Source organism: Cetorhinus maximus, chromosome 16 (assembly GCF_964194155.1).
Source record: "Cetorhinus maximus chromosome 16, sCetMax3.hap1.1, whole genome shotgun sequence".
NCBI classification, from domain to species: Eukaryota; Metazoa; Chordata; class Chondrichthyes; order Lamniformes; family Cetorhinidae; genus Cetorhinus; species Cetorhinus maximus.
In genome coordinates, this window is record NC_135894.1 from 105,424,116 (window position 1) to 105,445,236 (window position 21,121).

The following is a 21,121-nucleotide window of genomic DNA, read 5'->3' on the forward strand; positions in this document are numbered from 1 at the left end:
GGAGCTGCAGACGAGGTAGCTGTGGGAGTCGGTAGGCTTGTAATGAATATTGGTGGACAGTCTATCACCAGAAATTGATACAGAGAGGTCAAGGAAGGGGAGGGAAGGGACCTTCACGGACCTAACATTTTTCCAATAATTTATAATTTTTTTGAATATATTTTTCTTTTCCCAATTATTTTTAAATTTATTTCGATCTATCGTTTTATCTCCACCATTTAACCCATTTTGACCCCTTCCCCCCACCCCACCCCGACAAGGGCTATCTGTCACTTGTTTGTCCTGCTTTCTACCCTTAATGTCACCATTAGCACATCCTTTGATAATATCACCACCATCAACACCCCTTTGTCCTTTTGTCTATGACATCTTTGGCAATCTCTTCTTTGCCTCCACCTATCACTGGCCCTCTATCCAGCTCTACAGGTCCCACCCCACTCAACCAGCTTATATTTCACCACATTTCTATATTTCCTTAGTCCTGATGAAGAGTCATACAGACCCGAAATGTTAACTGTGTTCCTCTCTGCAGATGCTGTCAGACCTGCTGAGTTTTTCCAGCTATTTTTGTTTTTGTTTCAGATTTCCAGCATCCGCAGTATTTTGCTTTTAACTTTAAAACCTGAATTGCCCAATTATTTTAAATCTCCAATTTTGTGATTCCTCTGGCTGGCCTAACGGATAATTCCTAACAAGTATCATGCTTGCCTCACATATTTGTTTTGATTTTACTTTGCACTGATGTAATTTACTGAGTGCGGTGATGGGAAACCAGATGATGTGCTATTTAATGAGGGTAAGACCATAACACACAAAGTGCTAGTATGTTGTAACAATACCGCAGTCTGACCTGTCTCTACTAAGGTACCTCAGTTTTACTGCTGTTTAAACAGGACCTACTGAGGTTAGCAGATTGTAAATTTTCAAATACACAGGTCACTAAAAATTAGCAGACAGAACAAAACATCATCAAAAAATGTAACAGAATGTTTGCCTTTATCTCCAGGGGCTGGAATACAAAGGGGAGGGAATTATGCTACACTTGTACAGTTTTGTTCACTTCCCATCTCATGTACAGTGTTCAATTCTGGGCACCGCACTTCAAGAAGCCTATATTGGCTTTGGAGGGGTGCAGTAGAGATTCACCACTATGATAAAAGAGAATACAGGGCTAAATTATGAAGACAGATTTCTTTGACTAGGCTTGTAGTCCCTTGAATTTAGATGGTAAAAGAGGAGTCTAATTAAGGCTAATAAAACATGTATCATTATACTTTATTGTTGGTAGATATGGGAAATGAAGCAGAATGGAACACAATCTTCAAATTAGAACTAAGCAACTCAGGGGTGAAATTAGGAAGCGCTTCTTCACACAAAGGGGATTGGAAATCTAGAATCTGCCACCCCAACCTGTGGTTGCTGGGAGTCAACTGCAATCTTTACAATGAAGATACATAGATCGATCGATCGACTGATAGGTTTGATGAACAGACAGACACATAAGGTATCAAAGGTTGGTAAATGCAGTTGAGGTACAGATCACCCATGATCAACAGAATAGTAGAATGGGCTTAAGGGCTGAATGACCTCCTTCTGCACCTTTTTTTTTTATTCATTCACGGGATGTGGGCTTCGCTGGCTGGGCCAGCATTTATTGCCCATCCCTAGTTGCCTTTGAGAAGGTGGGGGTGAGCTGCCTTCTTGAACCGCTGCAGTCCTTGTGGTGTAGGTACACCCGCAGTGCTATTAGGGAGGGAGTTCCAGGATTTCGACCCAGCGACAGTGAAGGAATGGCGATATATTTCCAAGTCAGGATGGTGTGTGACCTGGGGGGAGCTTTCAGGTGTTGGTGTTCCCATCTACCTGCTGCCCTTGTCCTTCTAGATGGTAGTGGTCGTGGGTTTCGAAGGTGCTGTCGAAGGAGACTTGGTGGGTTCCTGCAGCGCATCTTGAAGATGGTACACACTGCTGCTACTCTGCATCGGTGGTGGAGAGAGTGAATGTTTGTGGATGTGGTGCCAATCAAGCGGGCTGCTTTGTCCTGGACGGTGTTCAGCTTCTTGAGTGTTGTGGGAGCTGCACTCATCCAGGCAAGTGGGGAGTATTCCATCACACTCCTGACTTGTGCCTTGTAGATGGTGGACAGGCTTTGGGGAGTCAGGAGGTGAGTTACTCACCGCAGGATTCCTAGCCTCTGACCTGCTCTTGTAGCCACAGTATTTATATGGCTAGTCCAGTTCCGTTTCTGGTCAACAGTAACCCCCCAGGATGTTGTTAGTGGGGGATTCAGTGATGGTAGTGCCACTGAACATCAAGGGGCAATGGTTGGTTGGATTCTCTCTTGTTGGAGATGGTCATTGCCTGACACTTGTGTGGTGCGTACGTTACTTGCCACTTATCAGTCCAAGCCTGAATATTGTCCAGGTCTTGCTGCATTTGGACATGGACTGCTTCAGTGTCTGAGGAGTTGCGAATGGTGCTGAACATTGTGCAATCATCAGCGAACATCCCCACTTCTGACCTTATGATGGAAGGAAGGTCATTGATGAAGCAGCTGAAGATGGTCGGGCCGAGGACACTACCCTGAGGAACTCCTGCGGTGATGTCCTGGAGCTGAGGCGACTGACCTCCAACAACCACAACCATCTTCCTTTGTGCTAGGTATGACTCCAACCAGTGGAGAGTTTTCATTAACTCCAGTTTTGCTAGGGCTCCTTGATGCCACACTTGGTCAAATGCTGTCTTGATGTCAAGGGCAGTCACTCTCACCTCACCTCGGGAGTTCAGCTCTTTTGTCCATGTTTGAACCAAGGCTGCAATGAGGTCAGGAGCTGGGTGGCCCTGGCGGAACCCAAACTGGGTATCAGTGAGCAGGTTATTGCTAAGCAAGTGCCGCTTGATAGCACTGTTGATGATCCCTTCCATTACTTTCCTGATGACGGAGAGTAGACTGATGGGGTGGTAATTGGCCGGGTTGGATTTGTCCTGCTTTTTATGTACAGGACATACCTGGGCAATTTTCCACATTGCCGGGTAGATGCCAGTGTTGTAGCTGTACTGGAACGGCTTGGCTCGGGGCATGGCAAGTTTTGGAGCACAAGTCTTCAGTACTATTGCCAGAATATTGTCAGGGCCCATAGCCTTTACAGTATCCGGTGCCTTCAGCCGTTTCTTGATATCACGTGGAGTGAATCGAATTGACTGAAAACTGGCATCTGTGATGCTGGGGACCTTCGGAGGAGGCCGAGATGGATCATCCACTCACACTGTTCCTAAACCTTAGACGTATACCACAAAATCTTCAGTTGACACCACTCTGGGTAAGTCGGAAGGCGAGCTATTTTCTTTGGTCAAGACTATTCTATCACCCGTGACCATCCATTTCAGGGGGAGATGGTGTAGTGGTAATGTCACTGGACTAGTACTCCAGAGGTCCAGGCTAATGCTCTGGGGACAAGGGTTCAAATCCCACCACAGCAGCCAGTGGAATTTATGTTCATTAATAAAATCTGGAATTGAAAGCTAGTCTCATCAATTGTTATAAAAACCTATCTGGTTCATTAATGTCCTTTAGGGAAAGAAATCTGCTGTCCTTACCTGGTCATGGTCATACAGTCATAGAGGTCTACAGCACAGAAAAAGGCTCTTTGGCCCATCGAGTCTGCGCCGGTCAAACAAGTACCTAACTATTCTAATCCCATGTTCCAACACTAGGCCCATAGCCTTGTATGCTGTGGCATCACAAGTGTATATCCAAATACTTCTTAAATGTTATGAAGGTTTCTGCCTCTACCACCCATTCAGGCAGTGAGTTCCAGATTCCCACCACCCTCTGGCTGAAAAGAAATCTTCCTCATATCCCCTCTAAACCTCCTGCCCCTTACCTTAAATCTATGCCCCTGGCATATCTGGTCTGGCCTACACGTGACTCTAGAACCACAATCATGAGTTGACTCTTAACTGCCCTCTGAAATGGCCTAGCAAGCCACTCAATTCAAGGGCACTTGGAGAAGGGCAGCAAATTCTGGCCTTGACAGCGACGCCCACAGGCAATAAAATATTTTTAAAAAGCGAGTTCCTTTAAGGTCACAAATACTGTTGTTAAGCAAATTTGAGGGTTACACAGAGGTTATTTAAGAGGTTGCTGAAGTTAGTCAGCAAAAAGCAGTAGAATGATCTAGTTCTAGTATTGTTTTTTAATAGGAACCTCAGCTCATGGATAGTGACAAGTCAGGTGTATGTAATCTGTACAATGGTGCTGTTTTTGGTTTGTATATGTTTATTGTCTTGTCTTGGTGCTAGTATTGGCATGTTATGCATATATTTTGTGCTGTGTGATGCTGTGGTGGGAGTTAGTAGCAACATCACTGGTGAAACTGCATTGGAAGTAGTTTCCGAATGACTTTTTGCTGTGGAGGTGAATGTGTTGGTTGGGAGGAGGTGGAAGGCAATCACAAGGTGGGATTGAGTGGGGTTGATAAGAATGGGAGTAAATCTGGGAGATATTGTGGGTGTTTGTGTGGCAGAAGGTGTGAAATATGTAGGTGTGGATTTGGAACGAAGCAGAGATTTGGGAAATATGGTGGGCACTTTACTGGGAAGGGGAACAATGTCAGATGGGAATTGAACAGGTATGACTGGCTGTGAGAATGAGGTGGGGAAGGTCAGGAATGGCTAAGATAAAAACAAAATACTGCGGATGCTGGGATTCTGAAACAAAAACAGAAAATGCTGGAAAAACTCAACAGGTCTAACAGCGTCTGCGGAGAGAAAAAAATTTAAAATTTTGAGTCCGAGCTCTAAAAAAGAATCATACGGACTCCACGCGTTAACTCTGTCTTTTTCTGTGTGGCAGGAGTGAGATGCAATTGAGAGAGGAACTAGTAGCGCATTTCTTTTTACTCATTCATGGGATGTAGGCGTTTCTGGTAAGGCCAGCTCTTATTGTTCATCAATTGCCCTTGAGAATGTGGTGGTGAGCCATATTCTTCAATGCAACCAAGTGATTTGCTCGGCCATTTCAGAGGCAGTTAAGAGTCAACCACATTGCTGTGGGTCTGGAGTCACATGTAGACCAGACCAGGTAAGGACGACAGATTTCCTTCCCTAAAGGACATTAGTGAACCAGATTTTTGCAACAAACTGGTAATTTCATGGTCATCATTACTAGCACCAACCTTTTATTCTAGATTTATTCAAGTAACTGAATTTAGATTCTCCAGATGCTGCTATGGTGGTGGTATTTGAACCCGTGTTTTCAAATCATTAGTTCAGGATGGAGGCCTTGTGGTGCAATGGTAGTGTCCCAACTCTGGGCCAGAAACACCAGGTTCAAATCCCACGCCAGGACTTGCTGGCCACAGAAGGAGTGTTCATGATGCCGTTCAACAGGCTGATAATCAGCCCAGGAATCCTTCCACCACCTCCCCACTATTCCCCAAAGGGAAAACATTGAGTAAATATATGCTTAAAAAAAATTAGTTCAAGCTTCTGAATTGCTATAATAAAAACAAAATGCTGGAAAAACTCAGCAGGTCTGACAGCATCTGTGGAGAGAGAAACACTTAACATTTTGAGTCGGTATGACCCTTTTTTAGAGCTGGATTACTGGTCCAGTAACATAACTGTACTTTATCATGCTATGCCCCCATGTTATGTCAGTATATGTATTCATCAGTTATTATTCTGAGGGAGTACATGGAGACAGAAGTGTGACTAAAACATGCACCATTTTACTTTATTGTTGGTAGATAACTGAATGAGGGTTTAAATAATGGACATATTTCTTGCTAGAATTTTAAAGGTATAATGTATAGTGTAGGAGTTAGAGTAAGTGAAATAATAAAAATACACTGGGACTGTGCAGCCCCATATAAAATAAAGCCTAGAAACTTAAATGTGTGGAAGGAACCCTTAATCAGAAGGTATAACTATTCCCCAACAGGCCACATCCCTTCTGGCAATGGCTCTCCAGCTGAAACATGAATACAGGACTTTCTAGTTTTATTTTTGTTTTTCAACATTTCCAATTTTTAAAATCTTGGATTATAATTTTAATAGCATTTCATCCTACAGGTTGTAACACATTTGAACAGAAAAAGCAAGATTCAAACCTTGTTGCACAAGTTCAAATTATTCCTCTTGAACCCTACAGTCACATGCAAATCCTTTAGCACAACAGCCATTTAATGCTCCCCTTGTTCTGAAGGTATCAAGAAAGCTTATTGGCAAGGCAGTATTTAATGTCCAAAATTTGGCACCAAGCCACATGAGATAGTAGGTCAGAGGACCTACTTGGTCAAAGAGGTAGGTTTTCAGGAGTGTCTTAAAGAAGGAACGAGAAGTCAAGAAATTTAGGGAGGAAATCCCGGCGCTTTAGGCCTTGATGGCTGAAGGCACAGTTACTAATGTTGGAGTTGGATAATACGCTCCCCCACCAGCGGGTTTGAAGGCAGGGAGGCATATAAAATCCAGCAGATGGCCTTCCCACTGTCTATCCACCCACCCCAGGTCTGACAAATATCTTACAGCGGGTGGGGGAGGAATCGGGCCCTTAGGCCTATTAAGGTCCTTAAGTAGCCAGGGGGCCTCATCTGCTGCCATCAGTATTTCACCCGTGGTGGGGAGAGAGCCATGCCAAGCAAGTAGCCTGACAACTTCAGCTGCATGAGCTGATGTCAGGCAAGGGTGGGGGGCCTCCTTTGTGAGGCACAACACCACACCCCTCCCCACCACCAGAGTCGTACCCACTCTAATCCTAACCCCATTGCCTCCCCACTCCCCTCACCAGAACAGGTTAGCAGGCCTTGGTGAGACTGCCTGACCCCACATTTACATGGGCTTCTTGGTGTGGTGGGCCAGCATGTAGTCCCAGAAATGGCCACCACTCCCAGTGGCGGTGCTGGGACGACAGAGCTGCTGCCCATTTGATTTGCCGGCAGCTCTCTCAGGTAGATCTCTAATGCAAGGACATCCTCCCTGCATTAAACTGCTGTGGGGCAGACATCAGGAGTGTAGGCAGGGCTCCCCACCCCACACCCCAAGTTTTTAGCTGGGTGGGGAGGTGGTGGCGGGACCACAGGGCCCCATAAAATCCATCCCAGGTATCTTGGAGGGTTGGAGGAGGCTACAAAGATACAGAATATGCAAAGCCATAGAGGGATTTGAAAACAAGGATGAAGAATTTTAAAACTGAGGAGCTGCTGGACTGGCTGTCAATGTAGGTCAGTGAGCACAAGGGTGATAGGTGAACAGAACTTAGTGAGAGTTAGGATACATGTAGAAGATGTTTGGATGAGCTGAAGTTTACAGAGCGTGGAAAATGGGAGGCCAGCTTGGCAATGGTTAGAATTGTCAAGTCGGAGTGTAACAAAAGGTAAGGGCTTCAGCAGCAGTTGAGCTGAGGCTGGGGCACAGATTGACGTTGTTACAGGGGTGGAAGTGGCAGTCTTGATGATGGAAAGGATATGGGGCCAGATGCTCACCTCAGGCTGAGGTAGGACACCAAGGTTCCAAACAGTCTGGTTCAGCCTCAGACAGGGGTCAGGGAGAGGAATGCAGTTGGCGCTTAGGAGACAAAAGATAGTGGCTTTGACCAATATTGAGTTAGAGGAAGTTTTTGCTCATTCTTTACTGGATGTTGGACAAACAGACATTCCAAGGTGGGATTTGAGCTCATGACCCATGTGATACCTGTTTATAATGACTCACGTACCTGTTACAACTTGAGTAGGGTTTACTGTTGTCACTGTGACATTTCCCTGCTGCAAAGCCGAGGCAGGAACTACGATTCCCTGAGGACTGATGGTACCAGGTAAGGTGGTGATGGTTGTGTTCTGAACAGGAAGCTAGTGGAGAACATTTTGGCAAAAGAAAAGCAGATTAAAAATGGTAATTAATTTCATTTTCAAACCCTGAACTGCTGTAATTGGTCACTGTTGTATTTTGGGATTTCTGGCATTTTTTTTCTTTCATGGTATGTGGGTGTCACTGACTGGGCCAGCATTTATTGCCCATTCCTAATTGCCCTTGAGAAGGCGGTGGTGAGCTGCCTTCTTGAACTGCTGCAGTCCATGTGGTGTAGGTACACCCACAGTGCTGTTAGGGAGGGAGTTCCAGGATTTTAACCCAGCGACAGTGAAGGAACGGTGATATATTTCCAAGTCAGGATAGTGAGTGACTTGGAGGGGAATTTGCAGGTGGTGGTGTTTCGATGCATCTGCCGCCCTTGTTCTAGGTGATAGAGGTCGTGGGTTAGGAAGCTGCTGCTGAAGATGCCTAGGTGAGGTGCTGCAGTGCATACACACAGCTGCCACAGGAGATCTGCAAAACAGATATACCACTTTGGATACTGTTGGGGGGAATGGCCTCTCAGGGGAAAGCAGCAGCAGCCAAATTCGTTGCACCGCGGTTGGCTCTGCTGCACAGGGGAGGAGTAAAAAGTGTGGGAATGCAATAGTTATAGGGATTCAATAGTAAGGGGAATAGATAGGCATTTCTGTGGCCGCAAACGAGACTCCAGGATGGTATGTTGCCTCCCTGGTGCTAGGGTCAAGGATGTCTCAGAGCGGCTACAGGACATTCTGAAGGGGGAGGGTGGTCGTGGTCCACATTGGTACAAACGACATAGGTGAAAAAAGGGATGAGGTCCTAAAAGCAGAATATAGGGAGTTAGGAATAAGTTGAAAAGTAGGACCTCAAAGATAGTGATCTCAGGATTACTACCAGTGCCACGTGCTAGTCAGAGTAGAAATAGCAGGATATATCGGATGAATACGTGGCTGAAGAGATGGTGTGAGAGGGAGGGTTCCAGATTCCTGGAGCATTGGGACCGGTTCTGGGGGAGGTGGGACCAGTACAAACTGTACGGGTTACACCTGGGCAGGACCGGGATCGATGTCCTGGGGGGATTATTTGCTAGAGCGGTTGGGGAGGGTTTAAACTAAAATGGCAGGGGGATGGGAACCTATGCAAGGAGTCAGAGGAGGGGGAATCAAGGACAAGAGCAAAAGCCAGAAAGGGGAATAAGAAAAGTGATAGTCAGAGAAATCAAAGGCAAGAATCAAACAGGGCCTCAGTGAAAAATAGTGGGAACGGGACAAGTACTGTTAAAAAGACAAGCCTTAAGACTTTGTGCCTTAACGCGAGGAGCATTCGCAATAAAGTGGATGAATTAACCGTACAAATAGATGTAAATAGGTATGATATAGACGGGATTACGGAGACATGGCTGCAGGGTGACCAGGGATGGGAACTGAACATCCAGGGGTATTCAGTATTTAGGAAGGACAGACAAAAAGGAAAAGTTGGTGGAGTTGCATTGCTGGTTAAAGAGGAAATTAACGCAATAGTGAGGAAAGATATTAGCTCCTACAATGTGGAATCTGTATGGATAGAGCTGAGAAACACTAAGGGGCAAAAAACGTTAGTGGGGATTGTATATAGACCCCAAAACTGTAGTGGTGATGTTGGGAATGGCCTGAAACAGGAAATTAGAGATGCATGTAATAAAGGAACATCTGTAATTATGGGTGACTTTAATCTGCATATAGATTGGGCAAATCAAACTAGTAACAATACTGTAGAGGAGGAATTCCTGGAGTGTATATGGGATGGTTTTCTGGACCAATACGTTGAGCAGCCAACTAGAGAACAGGCCATCCTAGACTGGGTATTGGGTAATGAGAAAGGAATAATTGGCAATCTAGTTGTGCGAGGCCCCTTGGAGGATGAGCAACCATAAATGATAGAATTCTTCATCAAGATGGAGAGTGACGTAGTTGATTCTGAGACTAGGGTCCTGAATCTTAATAAAGGAAACTACGATGGTATGAGGCGCGAGTTGGCTATGATGGATTGGGAAATGTTGCTTAAAGGGATGACGGTGGATAGGCAATGGCAAACATTCAAAGAGCGCATGGGTGAACTGCAACAATTGTTTATTCCTGTCTGGTACAAAAGGAAAACAGGAAAGGTGGCCAAACCAAAACAAAAATACCTGGAAAAACTCAACAGGTCTGGCAGCATCTGCGGAGAGGAATACAGTTAACGTTTCGAGTCCGAATGACCCTTCAACAGAACTAAGTAAAAATAGAAGAGAGGTGAAATAAAAGCTGGTTTAAGGAGGGGTGGGACAAGAAGAGCTGGATAGGGGTAAAAGCAAAGAACTGCAGATGCTGGAAATCCAAAACAAAAACAAAAATACCTGGAAAAACTCAGCAGGTCTGGCAGCATCGGCGGAGAGGAACACAGTTGACGTTTCGAGTCCTCATGACTCTTCAACAGAACTAATTAAAAATAGAGAAGGGGTGAAATATAAGCTGGTTTAAGGGTGGGGGGAGGTTGGGACAAGTAGAGCTGGATAGAGGGCCAGTGATAGCTGGAAATAACCAAAAGATGTCACAGACAAAAGGAGAAAGAGGTGTTGAAGGTGTTGATATTATCTAAGGAATGTGCTAATTAAGGGTAGAAAGCAGGACAGACAAGGTACAGATAGCCCAAGTGGGGGTGGGGTGGGGTGAAGGAATCGAAAAAGGCTAAAAGGTAGAGATAAAACAATGGATGGAAATACATTTAAAAATAATGGAAATAGGTGGGAAAAAAAAATCTATATAAATTATTGGAAAAAAAATAAAAATAAAAAGGGGGGGGCGGAAATCGGAAAGGGGGTGGGGACGGAGGAGAGAGTTCATGATCTAAAATTATTGAACTCAATATTCAGTCCGGAAGGCTGTAAAGTGCCTAGTCAGAAGATGAGGTGCTGTTCCTCCAGTTTGCGTTGAGCTTCACTGGAACAATGCAGCAGGCCAAGGACGGACATGTGGGCATGAGAGCAGGGTGGAGTGTTGAAATGGCAAGCGACAGGGAGGTCTGGTAATGCTTGCGGACAGACCGAAGGTGTTCTGCAAAGCGGTCACCCAGTCTGCGTTCGGTATCTCCAATGTAGAGGAAACCGCATTGGGAGCAATGAATGCAGTAGACTAAATTGAGGGAAGTGCAAGTGAAATGCTGCTTCACTTGAAAGGAGTGTTTGGGCCCTTGGATGGTGAGGAGAGGGGAAGTAAAGGGGCAGGTGTTGCACCTTCTGCGATTGCATGGGAAGGTGCCGTGGGAGGGGGTTGAAGTGTAGGGGGTGATGGAGGAGTGGGCCAGGGTGTCCCGGAGGGAACGATCCCTGCGGAATGCCGCCGGGGGGGTGAAGGGAAGATGTGTTTGGTGGTGGCATCATGCTGGAGTTGGCGGAAATGGCGGAGGATGATCCTTTGAATGCGGAGGCTGGTGCGGTGATAAGTGAGGACAAGGGGCCAAACCATGACTTACAAGGGAAATTAGAGACAGTATTAGATGCAGGGAAGAGGCAGACAAATTGGCCAGAAAAGACAACAGACCTGAGGATTGGGAGCAGTTTAGAATTCAGCAAAGGAGGACCAAGGGATTGATTAAGAAGGGGAAAATAGAGTACGAGAGTAAGCTTGCAGGGAACATAAAAACTGACTGTAAAAGTTTCTATAGGAATGTGAAGAGAAAAAGATTGGTGAAGACAAATGTAGGTCCCTTACAGTCAGAAACAGGGGAATTTATAATGGGGAACAAAGAAATGGCTGACCAACTAAATACATACTTTGGTTCTGTCTTCACAAAGGAGGACACAAATAACATACCAGAAATGTTGGGGCAAACAAGGTTTAGTGAGAAGGAGTAACTGAAAGAAATCAGTGCTAGTAGGGAAATGGTATTGGGAAGTTGATGGGATTGAAGGCCGATAAATCCCCAGGGCCTGATAAGCTACATCCCAGAGTACTTAAGGAAATGGCCCTAGAAATAGTGGATGCATTGGTGGTCATCTTCCGAGATTCTATAGGCTCTGGAACAGTTCCTACAGATTGGAGGGTGGCTAATGTAACCCCACTATTTCAAAAGGGAGGTAGAGAGAAAACAGGGAATTATAGACCAGTCAGCCTGACGTTGGTAGTGGGGAAAATTCTACAGTCCATTATAAAAGATTTAATAGCTGAGCACTTGGAAAACAGTGGCAGAATTGGGCAGAGTCAGCATGGATTTATGAAAGGGAATTATACAGGGCCTTGGTGAGACCGCACCTGGAATATTGTGTACAGTTTTGGTCTCCTTATCTGAGGAAGGATGTTCTTGCTATAGAGGGAGTGCAGCGAAGGTTTATCAGACTGTTTCCTGGGATGGTGGGACTGACATATGAGGAGAGATTGAGTTGGTTAGGATTATATTCGCTGGAGTTCAGAAGAATGAGAGGGGATCTCATAGAAACCTATATAATTCTAACAGGGCTAGACAGGGTAGATGCAGGAAGGACGTTCCCGATGGTGGGGGAGTCCAGAACCAGGGGTCACAGTCTGAGGATATGGGGGAGACAATTCAGGACTGAGACGAGGAGAAATTTCTTCATCCAGAGAGTGGTGAGCCTGTGGAATTCGTTACCACAGAAAGTAGTTGAGACCAAAACATTGTATGTTTTCAAGAAGGAGTTAGATACAACTCTTGGAGCAAAAGGGATCAAAGGGTATGGGGGGAAAGCGGGAGCAGGCTATTGAGTTGGATGATCAGCCATGATCATAATGAATGGCGGAGCAGGCTTGAAGGGCCGAATGGCCTCCTCCTGCTCCTATTTTCTATGATTCTATCTAGGCACAATGTTAGAAATTGTACTTCAGAGATAAACTTAGTTCAAGGGGTTAAATTCACAGGGGCCTAGGGCTGGTAAATATAGATTAAGAGCAGGCTTCCGCACTGAAGCAGCATGCTGCAAACATTGAGAGCTAGTTTGACATTCTAGTGCATTCCCACCCATTGCTGTCACAGCTCTATTAATTTGAGTCCAGCAGGGTTCATTGCCAAGAACATATTGCAGCTACTCTGCTGGGTCAAAATGACCCAGTGTTGTGGGCAAGCATAATATGTTAATTATTATTTGGCAAGGATATGTGGTATTGATAGAGGTAAATGAATCCACTCAAAATTGTTGTTTTACAAGTTCAGATGTTATAAAATTAAACAATTCATATCAACCTTTGTCTGCTCAAGTGTCTTCCATGGGTAAAAAGTTAAAATCACTGAGGTGTTATCCCTCCCCTCCCAGAGCACACTATTATATAACAAAAATAGGGTTGTTTGACAACGTTTCTTATAAAAGGCGCTCAAACCACTGAAGGGAGCAAGTGGACCCAGTCTAGTATCCAGGGAAAACCCAAATTTGCAGCCCTTTCATTAAGTGTTTAGAGTTAGCAGAGTCACACAAAATTTGTTCTAAATTTTGTGAATTGGGTAATCCATTTACCTGTATTTTCTACCTGTACCCTGCACTCAGCAGATTATTGAACAGCTCCAGTGATTTTCTCTCACACTACTGCCATTGGCAGAGGTCTTGTGGCACAGTGGTAGCGTCCCTCCCTCTGAGACAGAAGCTGTGGGTTCAAGTCCAACTTGAAGGCCACAGGAGGAGCATTCATAATGTGGCCAAACAGGTTGATTACCAACCTGCAAATCCTTCTGATATGCCAATGGCAGGCAGAAAGAGTCTCCTGGTCAGCCATGCTTGATGTGGAGTGGCATCCTTCAAGCTACAGCCTCTGGTGACCTGTTCCAGGAAAAGAACTAGCCATGGAAACAGACATAAATGTGTGTTTGTCTGCCTCATGTGCCAAGGGAAAGGTCTAAGTAAGACCGCCATTAGCTCACCAATTAACCAGGTAATTCAGGTACGCAACAAAAAGACCTGCAGCTTCTATACTATGCAACAAGAGAACAGATATGCCCAGAGAAGGAAGAATATAGGCTCAACTCCTGATAGTCAATTGGCCAAAATAAACAATAAGTACTGATTATAGGAACAGTATAAAGGAGGAACATCCAAAATGGTTTTTGTTCCGGTTATTTAATTGAGTTGCAGGTTTTTTTTATTCTTTCATGGGATAAGGGCGTTGTTGGCTGGGCCAGCATTTATCACCCATCCCAAGTTGCCCTTGAGAAGGTGGTGGTCAGCCGCCTTTTTGAACTGCCACAGTCCCTGTGCACATTGCTTTAGAATACTGGTCACTCTTTCAAAGGGCCAGCACAGGCACGATGGGCTGAATCCAACCTTTTGCGTTGTATCCTTCTGTAGTTCAATAGCAGATCTGTGTTAGCTGTTCTTGATTTCTAAATGTTCACTAACCACCCCTCCCCAATTGCCTAGAACAATGCTTTAGGAAGAGAGTTCCCGGATTTTGATCTGATGATAGTGTAGGAATGGCGATATATTTCCAAGTCAGGATGGTGAATGGCTCGGAGGGGAACTTCCAGGTGGCGGTGTTCCCATGTGCCTGCTACCCTTGTCTTTCTAGGCAATGGAGGGGGGGCACGCAGGGGTGCTGGTTGGGTGGGGAATAAATTAAATGAACATCTCTATCCAAGAAGCGACTAAAGAATAAACCGAGGAACAACATCGTTAGCCTGATATCGGTTTTCAGCAGACACTTAATCCATTATTTGGGATCCAATTAGTGAGCATTTAGAAATCAAGAACAGCTAACACAGATCTGCTTTTGAACTACAGAAGGATACAACGCAAAAGGTTGGATTCAGCCCATCGTGCCTGTGCTGGCCCTTTGAAAGAGCGACTAGTATCCAATTAGTCCCACTCCTCCTGCTCTTTTCCCCAAAGTCCTGCAATTTTTTCCCTTTTAAGTATTTATCTAATTCCCTTTTAAAAGTTACTATTGAATCTGCTTCCATCTTTTTTTACTCAACACGATTCACCATATAAAGAAAATTCTCATCTTCCTTCCTGTTCTTTTGCCAATTACCTTATATCTGTGTTCCCTGGTTACCGATTCCCCTGTCAGTGGAAACAGTTTCTCCTTATTTACTCTATCAAACCCTTCATTATTCAGAATATTTCTGTCAAATCTTCTCTTAATCTTCTCTGCCTGAAGGAAAATAGCCCCAGTTTCTTTCATCTCTTCACATAATTGAAGTCCTTTGCTTAAAGGCAAGTCATGTTTGATAAATAAGAGTTTTTGGAAATGATCAGATGGATAAAAAGGAATATAATTCAGGCATATGGTACAAGTTGGAAAGTAGCACTGTGGAGTAAAGGTTTGGCTGATAGTTAGGAAATAAATAATTTGAGAAATGGATGTATTCGGATTGCAGATGGGCTTAAAGTATTGTATTCTAGGGGTCAGACAATTTGGACTTTGAAATAGGAGGAACAATCTTGCATTTTGTATTATTAGCAGACTTTAAGTGATTTGCAAGGAGGACAGTTAAAAACCAAAGAAGCAGACAGAAAGCAGGAGTATGAGGTACTGTGCTTTGGGTGCAAAGAGCAAGGATGGCAACATACATTCAAAGGGAAAGTTGCTGCACAGTGTAAGTGAACAGATACTTGAGGTTTTAAACACAGAATTCCTTGAAATTGGAAGCATGTATCGATAAAACCAGAACAAACCCCAATCACATTGTGGGCTTTATAAACAATAGCATAGTACATGAGAGCAAAGGGATAATAAATTTATGCAAGGCAACAGTTAACTCACAGAGTATCCTTTCTACAGAGAACATACAGCACAGATTCACCAGGGGGAAGAAACTATAATTAAGAGAATAGACTTGAGTAACCGAGAGTATTTTTCTCAGTACAGCGAAGGCTTAAGAGAGGTTCTTAAATTTATGAACAGATTTGATAGGGTGAATAGGGTAAATGTATTTCCTCTGGTTGGGCAGTCAGTGAAACCATCATCACTGAGAGATGTTGTTAGGAACTACGGATAATTTTAAGCAATTTATGTTTGCATCTGTAGGTGTTAGGAATGAGAGATAGATTTAAGTTTAATTTATATTTTTTATTTGTGTTAAGAAAGGTGAAACCTGGGTATTGGTTTCAGTTTAGAGTTTTCTCAGAGACAGAGCAGGCCCTGTTTGTATACATACATTCTTAATGAGGTTTTACGACTTAAAGTGAAGCGCTGGGTTACTGAGGGGGTTAGTAGTTCAGGGAAGTTAAACAATCACCTAAAGTAGAGAGGGAGAGAGAGACACACACACACAGAGACAGGAAGGAACAGAAAGTAGGTTAGTCCGTTGGTATGAGTTTACTACAAAGTGAAGACAGAAAAGTCTAAGGGTGGAATTTTCCGCTCCCATTGGTGGCAGGCATGAGTGGACAGTATGGCGAGAAGGCCAAAAATTACTTTCACGCTGTAGTCAAACCAGTTTGCGATCGTCTGCTCGACCTGTCAATGGTAGGCCACGTTTCCCACAGCCGCACATCAGGAACCTAATTTCAATACTTCAGCAACTCATTATAAGCCCTGCTTGCTGGAATCATCCCCCAATGCTGGATAATCTGGGAATCATGCCAACGCATTTCACAACTGTACATAAGCGACGTGCACCAGGCGAGCTGCACTTCGCTCGGGATTTTGAGGTTTGTTTGCCGACCTTGCTTCAGGCAGCACTCGCAGTCATCAGCGCCAGGCTTCACAGGCAGCACCACATCACTGTTAGGGAGGCTCACGGGCAGGTCTCTACCTACCAGACCAGCCGTAAAACGGGGTGAATTTTCAACAGCTGCAAAGCTAAGGCTTGCTTGGGGAAGGGGGAGAAGTGGCCTCGGGCAAGGAAAGAGGCTGCAGAATGAGGGCTATATTGGGAAAGGGGGGTATCCCAGGCTGTGTGTGCGGGCATTTTGATCTATGCTAGAAGCCTCAAGAGGGCTAAGGAGGCAGTCTCCAGAGCAGATGAGGCCAAATGAAGATGTGAGAGTGTGTGTGAGAGAATGAATGGTGATATCCCTTGAGCTGGCAGTGAGTGAGGTGCCAGTGAATGTGTGATGGGCTTGTGAGTGTGTGAGTTTAGAGTGATGAGATGGTTGCCTTACTCTGGTGGAATGGGTGAGATCATTCATCCTCTTTCTGCACTGGATGGCCATCCTCTTCTGTGCAGTGTTGGCATGACCACCACTGCCATCACCTACCAAGCTGGAATGGTGAGATTGCTGGGCCTCCTGCGGACATAGTCAGGATGCAGGGCATCACAGCGAGACTCCAAAAGGCATTCCAGTGACAAGTAACTGAACTCTTGGCTTTCAGGGCCATGTCTTTACTGGAGCAGTCCTGGGCTTCAAGCACTGAGAACTGTGTGCGCGGCTGCAGTTTAGTTATGGTAGCCAGAGTGAGGGAACGGTGAGGTAATGGTCTGGTGGGCAATTCAGAGGCTGCCCATCAACAAGTTGGCATATTTCCTGTGGCTGCAAGATTAATGAGGCGGGAAATGGACGGTATGGCGCAAAACCCCACCACTGTGGCCGGCGGGTAAAATGTCCTTTTTCACGCCCGTTACCACACTTAGTGCAATGATTCTGCCATAAGTTTCTCCCTCTAGCTGGAAATGCTGCCAGACTATTAAGGAACTCCTTTGTATTGCTTTAAAGTTAAAGTAATAGTGAATTTAGAGTGAGTTATCTGGATATCACAAGGGAGATAACAATTGTGGAACAGAATCTCTTTGAAACTGAACCAGCTCTACCCTTGGTGTGGAGATAGTGGTACAGCTTCACTGAAATCTATAAAGATTATTGCTGGGGTAAAAGAGAATGACTTTTAATCATTTGTTCTCTTGGAGTCTATATTGAAAATCTTTCTATTTTTTATTCATTCACAGGATGTGGGCTTCGCTGGCTGGGCCAGCATTTATTTCCCATCCCTAGTTACCCTTGAGAAAGTGATGGTGAGCTGCCTTCTTGAACCGCTGCATGTGGTATAGGTACACCCACAGTGCTGTTAGGGAGTTCCAGGATCTTGAACCAGTGACAGTGAAGGAACGGCGATATATTTCCAAGGCAGGATGGTGAGTGACTTGGAGGGGAACTTCCAGGTGGTGGTGTTTCCATGTATCTGCTGCCCTTGTCCTTCTAGATGTTAGTGGTCGTGGGTTTGGAAGGTGCTGTCTAAGGAGCCTTGGTGAATTCCTGTAGTGCATCTTGTAGATGGTACACACTGCTGCTACTGTGCGTCGGTGGTGAAGGGAGTGAATGTTTGTGGATGGGGTGCCAATCAAGTGGGCTGCTTTGTCCTGGACGGTATCAAGCTTCTTGAGTGTTGTGGGAGCTGCACTCATCCAGGCAAGTGGGGAGTATTCCATCACACTCCTGACTTGTGCCCTGTAGATGATGGACAGGCTTTGGGGAGTCAGGAGATGAGTTATTTGCCACAGGATTCCTAGTCACTGACCTGCTCTTGTAGCCACAGTATTTATATGGCTGGTCCAGTTTAGTTTCTGGTCAATGGTAACCCCCAGGATGTTGATAGTGGAGGATTCAGTGATGGTAATGCCATTGAATGTAAAGGGGCAATGGTTAGATTCTCTCTTGTTGGAGATAGTCATTGCCTGGCACTTGTGTGGCACAAATGTTAATTACCTAGTGTAATATAATTAATGTTTCTTGGCTAATAAATGTTTATCGTTTTGTTAAAAAGTTAACAGCAGATTCCTGTCAATCTATTCAGTAAATACTCTCCACGGTTAAAAGAAAAATAAAATTATGGTCTATCAAGCCAGGTTCCATTCTGGGATCTGACTTATCCAATGATAAGAACAACTGGGATCATAACGGTGTGAACAGAGAAGTTAGAAGACGTTGCTTTACACAAGGAGCAGAGAATTCTATGCCATAGGGAGTGGTTGAGACAACTGCATATTTTAAGGTAACATTGAATAAAGATTGACAATAGAAGAAGATATAGGGTCAAAGAGACAGAGTGGATTTAGTTTCCATTTGTTCTAACAAACAGCTGTTACAGACATAATGGGCTGAATTGCCACATTTTACTTTATAAATTCTAATGGTTCTAAGATTGCTGGGAATAATGACCTATCTCAGATACATCAGCAGCAGGTCTGACAGCATCTGTGGACAGAGAAACAGAGTTAATGGGCAGAATCGTCTGTGCCCGCTGACATCAGGTGTGTTCGGTGGCGTGGCGGACAATATGGTGAGAAGGCCAAAAATCAGTTTCACGGCTTTGTGAAACCAGTTTGCGATTGCCCGCTCTGCCCGTTGATGACGGGCAGCGTTTCCCGCCATCAAATGTCGGGAATCTCATTGTAATACATCAACATATTATAAGCCCAGCCCGCTGGACTCATCCCCCCTGCTGGATCGTCCACATCACACCGACATGTTTCATAACTGTATATAAAACGCGAGCACTTGGTGGGCTTAACTTTGAGAAGAGCTTGGAGGTGAGTGCACAGTAATGGTGTAGAGCGCTCGCGAGGGAGACCTGTTGGACTTCAAGGTTGATGCACGTGGGGGGTGGGGGGGGCAGAGGCTGCCCTGCTGTTGAAGTAGCACACAAGCACAAGCGGGGTGGGGGGTAGTGTGGGTGAGGGGAGCAGCCACGCATTAGGGACACCTTGTATAAAGTGACCATTCCTCTGCAGTTGAGACAGTTCAGACGCAGCCACATCGATATGATTGGAATCGGGCCTCAAGCTTCTCTGCCCACTCAAGCAACGCAGAGGCATCAAAGTGCCACCAAGTGCTCCAGAGCTTTTCGCCCCTCGGGCACAGACTATAAACTAATGAGCGTTTTATTGGACTGCAGATCAGCTGGACAACTGGGCACGTTGTACAGTCTCATTGCTAAAGCTGGTCATGGAGCAGTCACTGCTGGAGACGCTCACAGCCCCTTGCAATGTCATCATCCCAGTTTGGACCAGTCTCCCCCATGGTTCAAGCTAACAGTGCAGCTTTACAGTGCGGGTTAGGAGAATGTCTGTGACTGAGCTGAGAGCACAACATGAGGTCCAATGGGCAAAGCTGCTGCCAATCGGTCAGGTGGAGTGGGGCGGAGGAAGGTGGGGTTTCGGGCAAACATGCAGCGCACTAAACTCTGGCCATCCAACTGGCGTTTAGCACTTTCCGGGATGCGTTAAGGGGCCTTCAGACCTAACCAGGACAGGCTCTTAGTACACTCAAGCTAACCCACGTGTCTCTCTCTCTTTCATCCTGCAGGAGGAGTACATCAGCATCATGGAGCCTGGCGAACTAGCTGTTTGCCTTGTGGCCTACAGAGAGCAGAGACGACGGAGAAGAGAGCAACTGAGGCGCCTGGCTGTGCAGAGGGAGGAGCAGCACCCTCAGGAAGAAGAGGCGGCTGGGGCTCCCGCACACGCCGCCGAAGATTCACAGCGAGCCATCGCTGGTCGCCGCCTAGCTAGACCCAGGGTCTATAGGTGCCGCCTTTCATTCCTGCAGATGTCCGACAACCAGTGTTACCGAAGACTGCACATGTCTAGGGAACTGGTCAGTCACATCTGCCAGATACTGCAGGATTTGGCGCCACGAGGAGATGGAGAGCATCCACTGCCAGTGGCTGTGAAAGTGACAACGGCACTCAATTTCTACACCAGTGGCTCCTTTAAGGGTTCTGCCATCTTTGTGCATATCGCCAGGGACCAGGACAGCCAGGATGCAAAAGCGATTGAATTTGCCCAGAACTCAGGTTTTCCACAGGTGCAGGGTGCCATTGACTGCGCTCAGATCTCTGTCGCAACATGCAGTCAACTATGTTAGCCTTAAGGGATTCCATTCGCTGAATGTGCAGCTGGTGAACAACCACCATGAACGCATCCTGCAGGTCTGCACGTGGTTTCCAGGGAGTGTGCATGACTCCTACATTCTCAGCCGGTCACAGATCCCTGACACCTTCCAGGGTCCACGGAGGCTGTAAGGTGGATCCCTCGGGGACAAGGGCTACCCGCAGAGGATGTGGCTGAGGACACCCATGCGGCGGCTTCAGGCTGCAGCAGAGACGAGGTACAACGAGGATCATGCTGCAGCTCACAACTTGGTGGAGCAAACCATCGGGATGCTGAAGATGAGGTTCCGGTGCTTGGGCAAGTCTGGTGGAGCCCTGCAATACAGTCCGCAGAGGGTGTCACCCATCATCGTCACCTGCTGCACCGTTTACAACCTGGCGCTGCAATGGGGAAGGAACTGACTGAGGGGAAGATGGAGGAGTTGGAGGTCTCCTCTGATGAAAAGGACTTCAACGGTGATGAGAGTGAGGAGGTCCTTGATGAGGCCATCGGACTGGCCAGG

The 21,121-nt window shown here is 45.8% G+C and overlaps 1 protein-coding gene across 1 annotated transcript in view; it reads right to left on the reverse strand.

The window, feature by feature from the left end:
• The window catches only part of LOC144691913 (homeobox protein PKNOX1-like), a 124,129-nt gene that overhangs the window by 15,278 nt on the left and 87,730 nt on the right, over positions 1–21,121 (reverse strand). Inside the window, exon 6 of the mRNA XM_078560487.1 lies at positions 7,715–7,847. Within this exon, the coding sequence (XP_078416613.1) occupies positions 7,715–7,847 (133 nt within the window). The remainder of the gene's footprint in view (positions 1–7,714; positions 7,848–21,121) is intronic.